Source organism: Leptonychotes weddellii, chromosome 2 (genome assembly GCF_054177405.1).
Source record: "Leptonychotes weddellii isolate Sample4059 chromosome 2, ASM5417740v2, whole genome shotgun sequence".
NCBI classification, from domain to species: domain Eukaryota; kingdom Metazoa; phylum Chordata; class Mammalia; order Carnivora; family Phocidae; genus Leptonychotes; species Leptonychotes weddellii.
In genome coordinates, this window is record NC_138370.1 from 65,563,666 (window position 1) to 65,577,816 (window position 14,151).

The window sequence follows — 14,151 nt, forward strand, 5'->3', positions numbered from 1 at the left end:
AACTGAGGGTTGCTGGAGTGGTGGGGGGTGGGAGGGATGGGGTGGCTGGGTGATAAGACATTGGGGAGGGTATGTGCTATGGTGAGTGCTGTGAATTGTGCAAGACTGTTGAATCACAGACCTGTACCTCTGAAACAAATAATACATTATATGTTTAAAAAAAAAAAAAAGAAGAAGCTAGCAGGAGGGGAAGAATGAAGGGGGGGAATTGGAGGGGGAGACGAACCATGAGAGACGATGGACTCTGAAAAACAAACTGAGGGTTCTAGAGGGGAGGGGGGTGGGGGGATGGGTTACCTGGTGGTGGGTAATAAAGAGGGCACGTTCTGCATGGAGCACTGGGTGTTGTGCACAAACAATGAATCATGGAACACTACATCAAAAACTAATGATGTAGTGTATGGTGATTAACATAACAATAAAAAATTAAAAAAAGAAAATCAGGCTATGGGCCAGATTTGGCCAGCAAGCAAACTCTTCTTCTACAAGAAAACTCTAGGACAGAATAACCCTCAGGGTATGGTTGTTGCTATAAAGCAGCAGTTCCCTGGCCTTGACTATACATTAGGATCACCTGGGATGACCTGAAAGCTTCTATTGCTAGACTGCACCCCAGAGTAAAGAATCCCTAGGGTAGGGCCTGGGTACCACTACTTTTTTTTAAGCTCCACAGGTGATACAATGTGCGGCCAAGGTTGAGAACCTCTGTGGAGGAAGTTTCTGGCAGCAACTGTAACTCTTCAGCTACCTTAAGTTCTCTTTGTCACTCGTCCAACAATCTAACCATTACAAGGTATCTCTAGCCAAGAACAACTTTCTCTTTGTAAGAAAAGGAAAGAAGATACTAATTACAGTTAACTGAATGCCTACTTTGTGGCAAGTCCTAAAATGAATACTCCAGATCTTAGGAATTAGGTATTATCATAATCTCCATTAATCCATAAAGAAACCAAAGCTCAGAGAGGTTATAACTTGCCCAAACACCACAGCAAATGTGTGGAGTCAGATTCTAAACCCAGGTTTGACTCCAGAACCCAGGAGCTATTTGGCTATTCTCACACTGTCCCCTCCTCTAAGAAGACAAAAAGAGAAGTCTTCCAAGGCTATTAAATTAATGTAGGGATGATACCCAGTATGAGACCCACTCATCAAAATACTCATTGTGGTATATTTAGAACATGCTTTCAGATTACAGCACTATAGTCATAGCCCTGTAATTTAGTCAAATAATGTACAAATTGATAAACAAATCCACAGCCTTTCCTCACGTAAACAGAGCTTAAGAAAAATTTTTTTCTTTAAAAAGATGACCTCTGAAGTGTATTGAAGATTTTTTAAGGACGTATTACTAGATATTACCTATAAATAGATTTGCTTCCATTATCATTTTTGTGGTTTTTTTTTTTTTTTAGATTTTATTCATTCATTTGACAGAGAGAGACACAGCGAGAGAGGGAACACAAGCAGGGGGAGTGGGAGAGGGAGAAGTAGGCCTCCCGCTGAGCAGGGAGTCCGATGTAGGGCTCTATCCCAGAACCCTGGGATCACGACCTGAGCCAAAGGCAGATGCTTAACGACTGAGCCACCCAGGCACCCCATTTTTGTGGGTTTTAAAAAAATATTTAAAAATATCAATTCCATTAATTAAAAGGGAAAGCCAGTATGAATTATGATAAACGCTAAATCAGAAATGCATTTAAAAGCAGAAATCATCCAAAGAAGATACACAGATGGCCAACAGACATCATCAGGGAAATGCAAATCAATACCAAATGAGGTGTCACCACACACCTGTCAGAATGGCTAAAAATCACAAACACCAGAAACAAGTGTTACTATGGATATGGAGAAAAAGGGATCCTCATGCAGTGTTGGTGGGAATGTAAGCTGCTGCAGCCACTGTGGAAAACAGTGTGGAGGTTCTCAAAAAATTAAAAATAGAATTACCCCATGATCCAGTAATTCCATTACCGGGTATTTACCCAAAGAAAATGAAAACACTAAATTTTCTGAAAGGAGATATGCACCCCTATGTTTACTGCAGCATTATTTACTATAGCCAAGATATGGAAGCAATCCAAGTATGTAATGAATGGATAAAGAAGATGTGGTGTGTATATATATATATATACACACAATGGAATATTATTCAGTCATAGAAAAGAATGAAATCTTGCCATTTGCAACAATATGGACAGATCTAGAGGGTATAATGCTAAGAGAAATTAGTCAGAGAAAGACACACTATATGATTTCACTTATATGTGGAATTTAAGAAACAAAACAAAAAGAGACAAAAAACAGACTCTTAAATATAGAGAACAAACTGGTTGTTTGTTGCCAGAGGGGAGGTGGCAGGGGGTGCAAAAAGGTGAAGGAGATTAAGAGTACACTTATTGTGATGAGCACTGAGGACAGAATTGTTCAATCATTATATTGTATGCCTGAAACTAATATAACACTATGTTTATATATGGATTAAAAAAAATTAAAAAGAGGGGCGCCTGGGTGGCTCAGTTGGTTAAGCGACTGCCTTCGGCTCAGGTCATGATCCTGGAGTGCCGGGATCGAGTCCCGCATCAGGCTCCCTGCTAGGCAGGGAGCCTGCTTCTCCCTCTGACCCTCCCCTCTCTCATGTGCTCTCTCTCATTCTCTCTGTCTCAAATAAATAAATAAAACCTTTAAAAAAAAAAAAAATTAAAAAGAAATCAAAATAAAAACAGAAATCTTCACCACTTTTACGTTGGACTTGTGATAACTTACTCTGAAATACTCATTATTCGTAATGACATATGAGAACAATTAATCTGAATCAGCACCTAAAGCTTGGTAACATACCAAAAGTATTCTTATCTGTAGCCAAACTTTAGGCTTGCTTTCATTTGGCTAAATTAGTGGTGCTTGGTATTTGTGATTGGTGAATAGTGGTAAAGAGTGAATTATCTGGGTCAACAGAAGCCGCAGCCTGCACAAGCCAACTCAACAGTCTACGAGAGGGGCTTGTGGAACCTGTTGATTTGTGCCTTTCTGTTCCTGAGTATCGCTGCCACCTCAGTGGACTGACTACATGGTCCACCAAAACCAGCACAGAATCTCTGCATATCCTTGTAAGTGAGCCTTTCAGACAAAGTGTTGGCTTACTGGATTCTGAGCAACAGACAGGTGGTATAACCAGGCCTACCTGCAAAAAATGTCTGCATGCTTCCACTGTGAGGTACCATCAACTTCTAGGATGCCAGGGTACTAGGAGAGGTGCCTACCTCTTCAGTCCAAACCATGGATGTTACCACTGCAGTCACACTGGTGCAAGCTAATTCACTACAACTTCTAAGTCTTAATTCCATCCAATTATCTTCAATATACTACCAGGAAGAATTTCTAATGGGCCAGTTTCATGAATAAGGGAGCATTTAAGATTAACACATGAGTTGCTTATATTCAAATAAAGTTCTTACAATTGATCTTCTTTATATACTTGATCCTATTTATACACTAACTAGCTTGGCAAACTCTCCCTCCAGCCCCATGAAGGTGGGCTTCAGCCCCACTGAGCCACTGACCCACCAAATGCCTCTATTTACTGAGCAACCACAATGTGCAAATCACTGTCCCCAAACAGCGTCTGAGATTCATAATGATGATTTATTTTGTTAGGCCCCTGAAATCTTCAAAACTGCTTAGTCCTTCTTTTGTTTTTGTTTCTGTCAAGAAAATCAATTATGTGAGGAGATGAAGTCACCACCTGGCATTTCTGGGGTCATAAAAAGAGTATAAAAGTAGTCAGTCTCTCAGTACTGAGGATTATTAACTAGCTTTAAATACCAGAGAAAAACCAAAGCTCCAGGGAAAAGCCAAAACGTCTAAGGTCAGCGGCTACTGTGGATTTACATTTCACAGCTTCGAAAAGAAGTTTTGAAGTTCAGAAGGTCAAAGAGTTGCATTTTAGCTCTGCCAATCAGTATGAGATACTACCAGCCCTTTCATCACACTTCACAAATCTGGAAAATCTTTCACCACCAGCAGACCCAGGAGACATCATCAGATAAAATATCAGCACATCAGACAGTTTATAATCTCAAGATGTTGGACAGTGTTCCAAATGTACTTTTTTTTTCTTTCTTCTTTCAACCAACAAGAATACTCACAGTAGTGAGCCTCTGGGCATACACTTCAGCATCAAAACGGGAGACATTTTATCCCTCAGTGTCCACAGATGTGCCCCTGACTCGGAAGCCTTAAGTTACTACAGCCTTGAAAGTCCTAAACTGGGACAGGGATGATGAATTAAATTCCAGGGAAATGCTTTCTTCATCCATCTGGCAGCTGATGACACATTTAGTACTCTTTATTGCCTATCTGTCCCAAAGAAAATGCTGTGATTTAAGCACAGAAAATATTCCCACAGGGAAAGTTATCAGCTAGATCGAAGGGACTCTGAGGGGCTTGGGCAGGAGGAAACAGAAGATCATGGGCTGAGGTCGAGAGGAAGATGAGGATTAAGAAGAAAACATCACTGGTGGTGGGATTCTAGAATTTGAAGGGGAGAGAAAAGAATGGGCAGGGGGTGATCGGTCAGGAGAACAAAAGGATTGGGAGGAGAACAAAGCAATAAAATTGATATGGAGAGAGACTTTTGTGGCCCTCGAAAGGGAAAATGGACAGAAACCTATTGAGGGAACAGGGGCAGCCTCAGAAAGAAATTTTGGGTGGCTGATAAAGAGATGAAAGCAGAAAGAAGGGGTGTGGTAGCCTCCAAAATGGTTCCCCTGAGCCTCACCTCCTGATTTTCGTGCCCTTGTGTGGTCCCTCCTCATGCTGCATGGAGCTGACACGTGACTGTTAAACTATTATGGAAACGATGGTGTCCGACCTCCAAGACTAGGTCATAGACAAGGAGGGCTTCTGCATGGCATTCTCTCTTACAGATCACTTGCTTTGGGGAAACCCAGCTGCCGTGCTCTGAGGACACTCAAGCCAACTTATGGAGAGGTCCACATGGCAAGGACCTGAGGCCTCCTGCCCACAGCCAGCACCGACCTGCCACCAAGCGAAGGAGTCACCATGAAAGGGGATCCTTCACTCCCGGCAGGGCCTTTGGGTGACTGGAGCCCTGGTACACACCTTGACTACAACCCTGCCAACGATCTTAAAGCCAGAACCACCTGGTAAAGCTGCTCCTGGCTTCCTGACCCACAAGAACTGTGCAAAACAGTAATTTTTTACTGCTATTTTAAGCTGCTAAATTTCAAAATAACCTGTTACTAAGCTGCCTTACAGAGTACTAAATGGAGCTGGACTATAGACAGAGGGCAGGAAAACAGAGACGAAGCACAGAGTCAGGAAGGTAATTCATAATAGAGAGAACACAGAGGAGGTAATAATCTGAAGTCTGACTTCTCTCACTTTCTCCTTCCTTCTTTATACTGCTGCATGTTAATTTTTTTCTTTGTGAGTAAAACTTCCCTCATGGGAACACTGAACCTGGAAATCCCAAGGCTTAGGGTAAGAAAGAACAGCAAAGCTATTCTAAGTGCTTTCTCTATATTTAATTAATCTCAACCCTATGCACTAGGTCCTATTAATCCTTTTTTTTTTTTTTAACAGATAAGGGTGATATGACTTGCCCAAGATCATATAGCTAGTGAGTGGCCAAGCCAAGATCAAACCCAGAAATTCTGGTTTCAGAGCTCATGCTTTCAACCACTATACCATCTCATGTCCTTCTCCAAATGGAGGCATCTGAGCACAGCTGAGCTCTGGGCTTCATTCTTTGACACACTCTTTCTGTGTAACTACATACTATGGGACACCACTTCTGTCTTAATCCTCTGGCTTGAGTGGACCAAAGACTTGTCTTGGTTCCTCTTGGTTTAACTGGTTCTGACTGAAGCACTCACAGAAAATTTTAATTATTAAGGAGAACTAAAGAAGAATAAACAAGAGTCCAGAGATGCTACATACCCTCCTGACACAGGCCTCATACAACTTGGCATGAATTGGCCTTACTAAAAAGGCCTTTGGGCTCCCCAAGTGTCTGACTGTAGGAAGCAGCCTGAGGTCAAGGTAAAGCCTGGGGTGCTGGGAAGGCAGTTTGTTTCTAGCCTGCAGAACTGCATCCTCCCCAGGTGACCATCACCATCCAGTGGTCTTGCCCAAGGAAGCCAGATTCCCTAAATCCATACAAAAGCAAAACCAAGTTCTAATAATTAGGGACTAGGTTTTGGGGAAATGGCCCAATGGCGACTTCCTAGGTAGCCCTAGCTATACCAGATATATATATCTGATATATAGATAGATAGATAGGTATACATATATCTCTCTCTCCCCAGCTACACTACTATGCTTGCAATGGGACTTCCATGCCAGGCCCACCATGTAACATCACCTCATACCCAGGTACCTACATGTTTGCTGGGCCTGGACTACACTATCTTGCTCCAGTCTATGTCAATCTTAACAATACTCAGTTCCACTGCTGGCTTCCGAAGAAAACCAAGAACCCTAACCTCTCGTGAACTTTGTCATTTTATTAAAGCTTTTTGGGGTTAGGTAGAAGTGCTGGGCGCTTCTCTATCTTTCTACCTCTCTTCATCCAGCCTCCCCCACCCCAGGACTGCCTCCCCCTTTTCCCAAGCACCCTCCGCATTCCATTTCTAATATCTCAACCCATTTTTATTCAAAGCATTTATGCATTTCTAAACCCAGATACTCAGTATCTGGCAAGCCACCCCCAGCACTCACCCTCCTAAAAGACTTACACAGCATAGCTTTTCCATAATAACCATACAAGCTTCCTCCTGAGAGGTCTGTGCTGCAGTCACTGAAGCAGACCCAACAGGGATGGGGGAAGAGCCACAGGTTAGAGACAGAGACCCTAAAAGGGTCAGAGATCCCTCAGGCTGCTGAGACCCTGAACAAGTCACTTCATATCTCTGAACCTCAGTTTCTCCATCTATAAAATGAAGACTAAACTACAGATCTGAGATGGCTTTGTTTTCAGAATGTAGGTTTCACATAACTAGCAAAACCAAAAAATTATAATCGAGGTACAACTTTCAGTTACCCTAATGTCTTTTAGTTTTAGGTTTAAAGAAGCCCAACTGCTTGGTTGCCACCCTATTTCTTACACTCCCATCCTGCAAAAATTACTCACTATTTGAAGAAAGCTTTCCTTCCTCTCTTGGCTTTGGTCCAGCCCTTCAAAGAGCACGATCTTTTATAAATGTGTATGAATGGAGCAGAAAGGTCTTCCTCAAAGAGTAGGATGGGGAAAACTATGAGGACTTTTTTGTGGAGAACTGGGCTGCTTCTGTATTTCTCATATCTTTTTCAATGAGCAAACAAAAAAAGCCATGGACACTCTGTGGTCAGAGATTAAACATCACAATATGACTGTTTTCGTTTTCAGTTTTTCCAACGTCCCTACCAAAACACTAAAATGATTCCCAGAAACTGGCACAGGAAAATTGTGATAGAATATCAAATTCTGCTTCCCTTTGACTTCACTTTGCCCAATTCCCTACTAGGTAAAACCCAGGTAGTTAAATAAATAAATAAATAAATAAATAAATAAATAAATAAGTAAGTAAGTAAGTAAGTAAGTAAGTAAGTAAGTAAATAATCTGGCAGAAGCTGTGTCCTGGCAGATAGAGAGACAGGAGTATCATCTCCTACACAGGCTGTCCTGGCTTGGTTTGCTTGCTTTTGTCAATTCTGATTCTCTCGATAAAGATTAGCTATCCCCAAAGCCATTAAAGCATCTAACCAGGATAAATAGTTCCTGCCTGTGCAAAACAGCCCTCCATTGTCAGACATTCCCTCTTAATTGATCTTAATAAGCCATTTTAAATGAAGGGGAAGAAAAAAGCAGAGCACTAACACATGGTAATTATCTGTAATTCTCCATTTGTAATGTCACTGAATAGAGAAAATAATGCAAACGTGGACAGATGCTGACTAGAGCTTACACTGACGTCGAAATTAGGGTATTTTGTACAGTAAGTAACATGACTAAGCGGCAGTATTTCAAAGGCAGGTCTTCATCCCCACAACAATATCCAATACCAGGGACTGCTGGGAACAGTCAGGAGACGCAATTTCCATAAGGCATGACCCAGGGGAACAGGCAACAGTTTAGCATTGTGGCCTAAAAGCTGATCAGTGTGGCAGAGATTCAGCTAATATTTAGCTGCTAATATAAGCTGCTAATATTTAATGTAAAATTCAGTAATTCTGTATCAGCTTTAAAGTGAAGAGAATAGACTCCCCCTGCCTCCTAAGTAAGTTTTTGTGGTTTTTTGCTAATTTAAAGAACTATAATCCCAGCACTTTAGTGGTCATTTGAAAACAAATGTCCTTATTTGATGATGATAGAAAACACAGAGGAGGTCTCACAGCTGTGAGTAAAGCCCAGAGGCCTCAAGTGTGGTGGAAGACAAAGTGGGTTTGGGAGGGAAGGGGGTAGGGTCATGCAAAAGTTAGGTAGAAGCTAGACTGAGCAGTGGGAGGAATGCTGGGAGGCAGAGTCCCAAGGCCTTGAGGGGAGAATGATAGAGACAGGAGCTGGAGGCAAGGACAGTGATAAATAGGTGACACATTAAAGGGGGGGGGGCACAACATCCTGACCTTGTGGCTTCTAAGACCCTGGGACTGACAGATCAAGAGCCATGGGTACAGAACACAGTACTCCCCTCTTCCACCTCTGCCCCAGGGTAACCCCTAAACTCATTATAATGTATCTGAATTGCGGGTATAGCCCTGCCCAATGCCCAATGGCCAATGGAGAAAAGCTACCTTGATGGTTCTGGTACAAACCTCACAGGGTCAAACACTCCCCCTCCCAACCTGTGGGAGGAGTCTCCCAAAAGACTGGAAGCAGCCTCCACTAGAGACCACCCACCACACTGCTTGTCCCAGGAAGACCCAGTAATACCCAATCCCAAAACAACCTAGGGGCTGGTTCCACCTCCTGGAACTTGTCCGCTCTCCCACCTTGAGAGTGTCCTTTCACCTTAATGAACTGCTTTGTACTTGCTACTTTCCTTCTGGCTGTCTTTATTCTGAGCACGGATCCCTATGTATCTTTTCATGGGGAATCCAAGCTGAGACCTCCCCATTCACACAACGCTCTCTCCCACCAGTAACAGAAAGACCACTACTCCTTATCTTACTGATAATCTCATCTTCTATCTTGACCAGTAACCAAGAGCTGTGTACTAGATGCTGGGGTTGCTATACCATTTCCAATACACTCAGCATAATGAGAACAACTTTATCTAATGTCTCAGCAATAAAACAACTTATCATGTTTTCAAAACTCCACGAATCTCCACTCCAGGAGTATAAGTGATCTTGTGCTAGTTTGTGTGCATGTGTGTAGGGTGGGTGTGTGCTCTAAGCATTAAGCAGCACCAACTGACTAGTAGCAACAATTAAAAAGGAACAATCTTGGGCTCACAGCTGAAGATGGGCTAGAAAGAAAGATGGGAGCAAAGGTTACCGAGGGATAACAAAGAGGGAAGTGAATGAAACAACAAGGAAGCAAAGGATTCAGTATCCTGCCCGGAGCAATGGCCTGTGGGAGGACAGGACTCTGGCTCACTGGAAAGTCTGTGTGGGATTTGCCCTAAGGTTAAAAGTTACCAGCACTAGGAGCCACTTGCTTTTACTTTTAACACAGGACTGAAATTAGAAAAGAAGTGAATGAACTTGAATTATTTTTACTTTAGTTCTCTTGAAAGTTACTCAAATTAAAAACAGTGCATCTCCTATCTATTTGGGGTACAATAAATTGGGGGGAAGCTGAAAATACTTTGCTGCTTAGTGATTTTTAATTTATATATAACTTTTTGGTTATTAACAGTTTAGAATTCCACTGAAATCATACTATAAACTGACCTAAGGCAGTTTCGCACCTCAAAATGCCTGGTTCTTTTGATAAAGGAGATCCTAGCACTTGGAGGTAGGTGAGAGCTATATACTCCCCTCTCTCACACTTACTACCCACCTCAGTCAAGCAGGCACAAAAACAAGCTGTCCTTTTCAGGAAGGAATTTCTCTTTTTGATCTCTGTCACTTACATGAGAATCATGCAAGTTCACCTTGAATGATCACACAACCTTCTCAGGGCAGGACAGCCAAACCTTAGAGTCAGGTGGAGAATGAGCCCTTGGAGAAGTGGAAGGCCCACCGTCCTCACTGCTCTGCAGGTTCTCATTCCTCACTCACCCAGGGGTGGTGGGGTTCTTACAATCCATTGTACTAATGAAAAAGATTTTTCAACATCCTTAAAGTAAAGAAAACCACTCAGACAATATCTGAAGTGTTTAGGCAACCAACTTTGGGGGAATGTATTCCTAATGAAGACATTTCCAATGTCACCAAAACACCATGAGAACAAGTTAATTTACGCATGCATACACAGCACTATGTATACTTCAGTATTCTTAGAGTACATTACCATGCAGATAATTTCATTGTTTCTACAAAAGGAAAACTTTCAATTTTTTTTTTAAGAGTTTTATTTATTTATTGACAGAGAGAGACACAGTGAGAGAGGGAACACAAGCACGGAGAGTGGGAGAGGGAGAAACAGGCTTCCCGCGGAGCAGGGAGCCCGATGCGGGGCTTGATCCCAGCCACCCAGGTGCCCCGAAAACTCAGTTTTTAACCTCATTTACTGCTATTTTACCAGGCAAATTTTCTCTTATAAATTTAAATTATTGAAAGCTACTAGATGAAATTAATGTTGCTGAAATTTTTGCAAATTTGGTTTCATCCATTTTTCTCCCTATTAGACACAATGTCTATTAAACCAAAAAAATGTCTATTAAACCAACTGCTGATCATGTTAAGTTACCATTTATATTTTTAGGATATCACAGTCAAAACCTAAGATTTATTTCTAACTTCTCACCAAAATGAACATATCTTCTTGGGTTACTACATATGCACATAAGTACCTTACTAGTATTTCAACCTATTTTAAACTTTCGCAAAGTCGAATTAGGTTAGCAATATTAAAATAATGATTCAAAATGAGATTTGTAAAAGAAGTATAGCGTTCTCCAAGGCTTTCCCATTGCAAATCATTTTGATAATAACGGGAAAACTACTACTTACTATATTTTACCCCAATATGTTCAACCCTAACCACAACCTTACATTCCCATTTTAGAGATAGGAACACTTGAGCTCAGAAGAGGTAAGTGAGTTGACCCAAATTACAAGATAAAAAGGACACAGGATTCAAAGGCAGGTCTTCCCAGCTCCAAATCCTAAACTCTTTCCTTTTTGATTTGTTATTGCACCCAAGCCCCTGAACAAATTAAACTACCAAACTATGCAATTCAAAACAACAAAATCACACAAACACACCATATATCCTATTTCATACCTTTAATCCTCTGAAACTTCCTGGGCTAGTTGGAGAAGAGCTAGAGGATTTTGTTGATTTAGGAGTAGACAGCTGGCTGCTGGGAGTTCCGTTAACTGACCATGAGACAACAGAGGAGACAGAGGTCATTAAAACCCCAAATAACCAGATTGTGCAAAAACACTAAGCACATGCACAACATAGCTCCAATGAAGCTTTAATTCATTTAAAGCTCAAAGCAGATGGCAAATCAGCGAAAAGCAAAAATAATGTGTTTTACTGCATTACAAAATATCAGACAAATAAGGAGTGAAACTAGAATTGTTATCAGTAATAGTTTTCCAACAGTGACATAAACAAATATATAAAACATTATGGAATTAGAGATGTGAATGGGAACTTGTCCATATATCCTGGCTGCCAGGAAGGGCAGAGAAATGAAATGGCTGGTATGTTTGTAATACTTTACTGTGAAGGCTGTCCTATAATTTCCAATATCGGTATATATGAACCTGAATACCCAAGAAGTTCTACGGCTCTCCCAAATCAATTCCACCATAATCCAAACACATTTTCTAAGCATATTCTTAATGGAAAGGGAAAATTACTGGTCATTTTTCTTGCAACATCTGCTTATTTGTTTGAAGGCCATAAAAGATACTCTTCAACTTTTTATCTAGTCATTTTTAATTCCTTCCATTTTCTTGCCTTCACAGTTTAACTTCTCCCATTATTTAGTAAATCCTGATGGTTTTTCAAGAGAAGCCCCTCCAAACTTCCACACACTTCCTAGGTTGAAGGCTCAATTTAGAGCATAGCTAGGAAAAGTATGACCACTGCTGTTTAGAAGGGAAGGTAAATTTGCAGATTTTATACTAGAGAATGCTGGTCAAACATTTCAGCATGACTCAAGCTTATTCCTAATTGTATCACCTGAATCCATTTCTGCTGTCATTTCACAAAGATGGTTGTTAACATCTAGGACTGGTGTAATTATTTTTCTAAGAAGTATTTGCAACCCCTTTTTATCACTAATCTTCAATGCTTTTGCCCAAAGATGAAAACTGTCATTCATCTCTATAGAAAGAAAAGTCCATCTTTTTCTTTTCCTTTCAAATATGAACAAGCAGACAACTATTATTTTAAATGAAGCAAATAAATATAAAAAAGCAAAATGCAGAGGCAAAAATCCAAAATAGGTGACTCAAAAAAGTGAGTACCAGTCCTTGAGTGGAGGCAAAAGTCTTGGATCAACAAGTATTTGTGATTAGATGAATCATCTATAAACCAAGGTATCTGGGTCTATGAAGTCATGCTTATTTATTGCATTGCTCATTTTAAATTGGGTAAGGATGAAAAAATTTTCTAGTCACTTTTAACTTACTAAACTTTAATTTTTCTAATTTAAAACCACTCATGCATAAACAATGATCCGTTATCTATAATTTAACAAATGTATGTACATATTTAGAGTGCAAGGACAACACGAGGAACTGTGCAATTAGGAACTTTTTAGAATATTCAACAGTCCTGATCATTTCTCAATTAAGTTAAATTTCAATGTTGTTTCTTTTTTTTATGACTTTATTTATTTATTTGACACAGAGAGAGACACAGAAAGCGAGGGAACACAAGCAGCGGGAGCGGGGGAAGGAGAAGCAGGCTTCCCGAGAGGCAGGGAGCCCCATGCGGGGCTCGATCCCAGGACCCCGGGGTCATGACCTGAGTCAAGGCAGACGCTTAACGACTGAGCCACCCAGGCGCCCCTCAATGTTGTTTCTTTTAAAAATTCTCTTTAAAAGGGAATTGGTGGCAGGAATTCACATAAAATAGAGATTATTATGGGCAATGAACTAGTCAATTTGCTGTGAGTTAAGACTGAATTTTACTTTTTTTTTCATTCCATACAGCAACCTGTGCACATCACCAGCCTCTACTCAATAAGTGCTGTTAGCTTTCACAGATACTCAGACACCACATTAACAGCAGAGGCTACCTTGGAACAGTGACAGAAAAGGAACGAAAGGATAAAAATCAATTCCTGCAAATGGTGATCTTGACAGCAGACAAAACTCCCTAAAACCACACCCCCTCCTAAACAGTTTCTTGACAAAACTCACTGCCAGGGGTTTTACTGGTGTTAGTAACTACATGTCCATATTTCCCTCCAAATAATCTCATCCTAAAGAGATACCAAGTCACATTTGGGCTTCTCAGTTTCCCAGAGCATTTGGAAAATTCTAAAAAATGTTCCTTCAGGGGCGCCTGGGTGGCTCAGTCGTTGGGCGTCTGCCTTCGGCTCGGGTCGTGATCCCGGGGTCCTGGGATGGAGCCCCACATCGGGCTCCCTGCGCTGCAGGAAGCCTGCTTCTCCCTCTCCCACTCCCCCTGCTTGTGTTCCTGCTCTTGCTATCTCTCTGTCAAATAAATAAGTAAAATCTTTAAAAAAAAAAATGTTCCTTCATGAGTAGTCCTTAATTTCATTTCTTTGCACATTTCTCCCGAGTCTCAGGAAGGGTAAGTGGGACCCAGGACAGGATCACATTGGGCATGCTCCCCTCACAGGGCTGCCAAAAACTGGCAGGTGGACAACAACCATTCCACACCTCCATCATGTACCACTCCTTCACCACCCCCTGACTTTCTCTCCCAAAAGAAGGCTATTATCCACACCTCCCCTCAACTGTAAGGGAAGAAATAAACTTGGGCTTTTTGGTTTGTTTGTTCTGAATATTTTCTCTCGGTGGACTCTGAAAGATTCACAAGCTAGAAACCTA

At 41.2% G+C, this 14,151-nt stretch overlaps 1 protein-coding gene across 10 annotated transcripts in view; it reads right to left on the minus strand.

Annotated features, from left to right (window-relative positions):
• Positions 1-14,151, minus strand: part of DCLK2 (doublecortin like kinase 2) — a 146,232-nt gene that overhangs the window by 38,397 nt on the left and 93,684 nt on the right. For all 10 annotated transcript variants that reach the window (XR_014142811.1, XR_014142812.1, XM_081811777.1 and 7 more), the window contains one exon: positions 11,396-11,490. Coding sequence is in view for 8 of the 10 variants with exons in the window: in XM_081811777.1 (XP_081667903.1) it covers positions 11,396-11,490 (95 nt within the window). In the remaining 2 variants the exon portion in view is untranslated. The remainder of the gene's footprint in view (positions 1-11,395; positions 11,491-14,151) is intronic.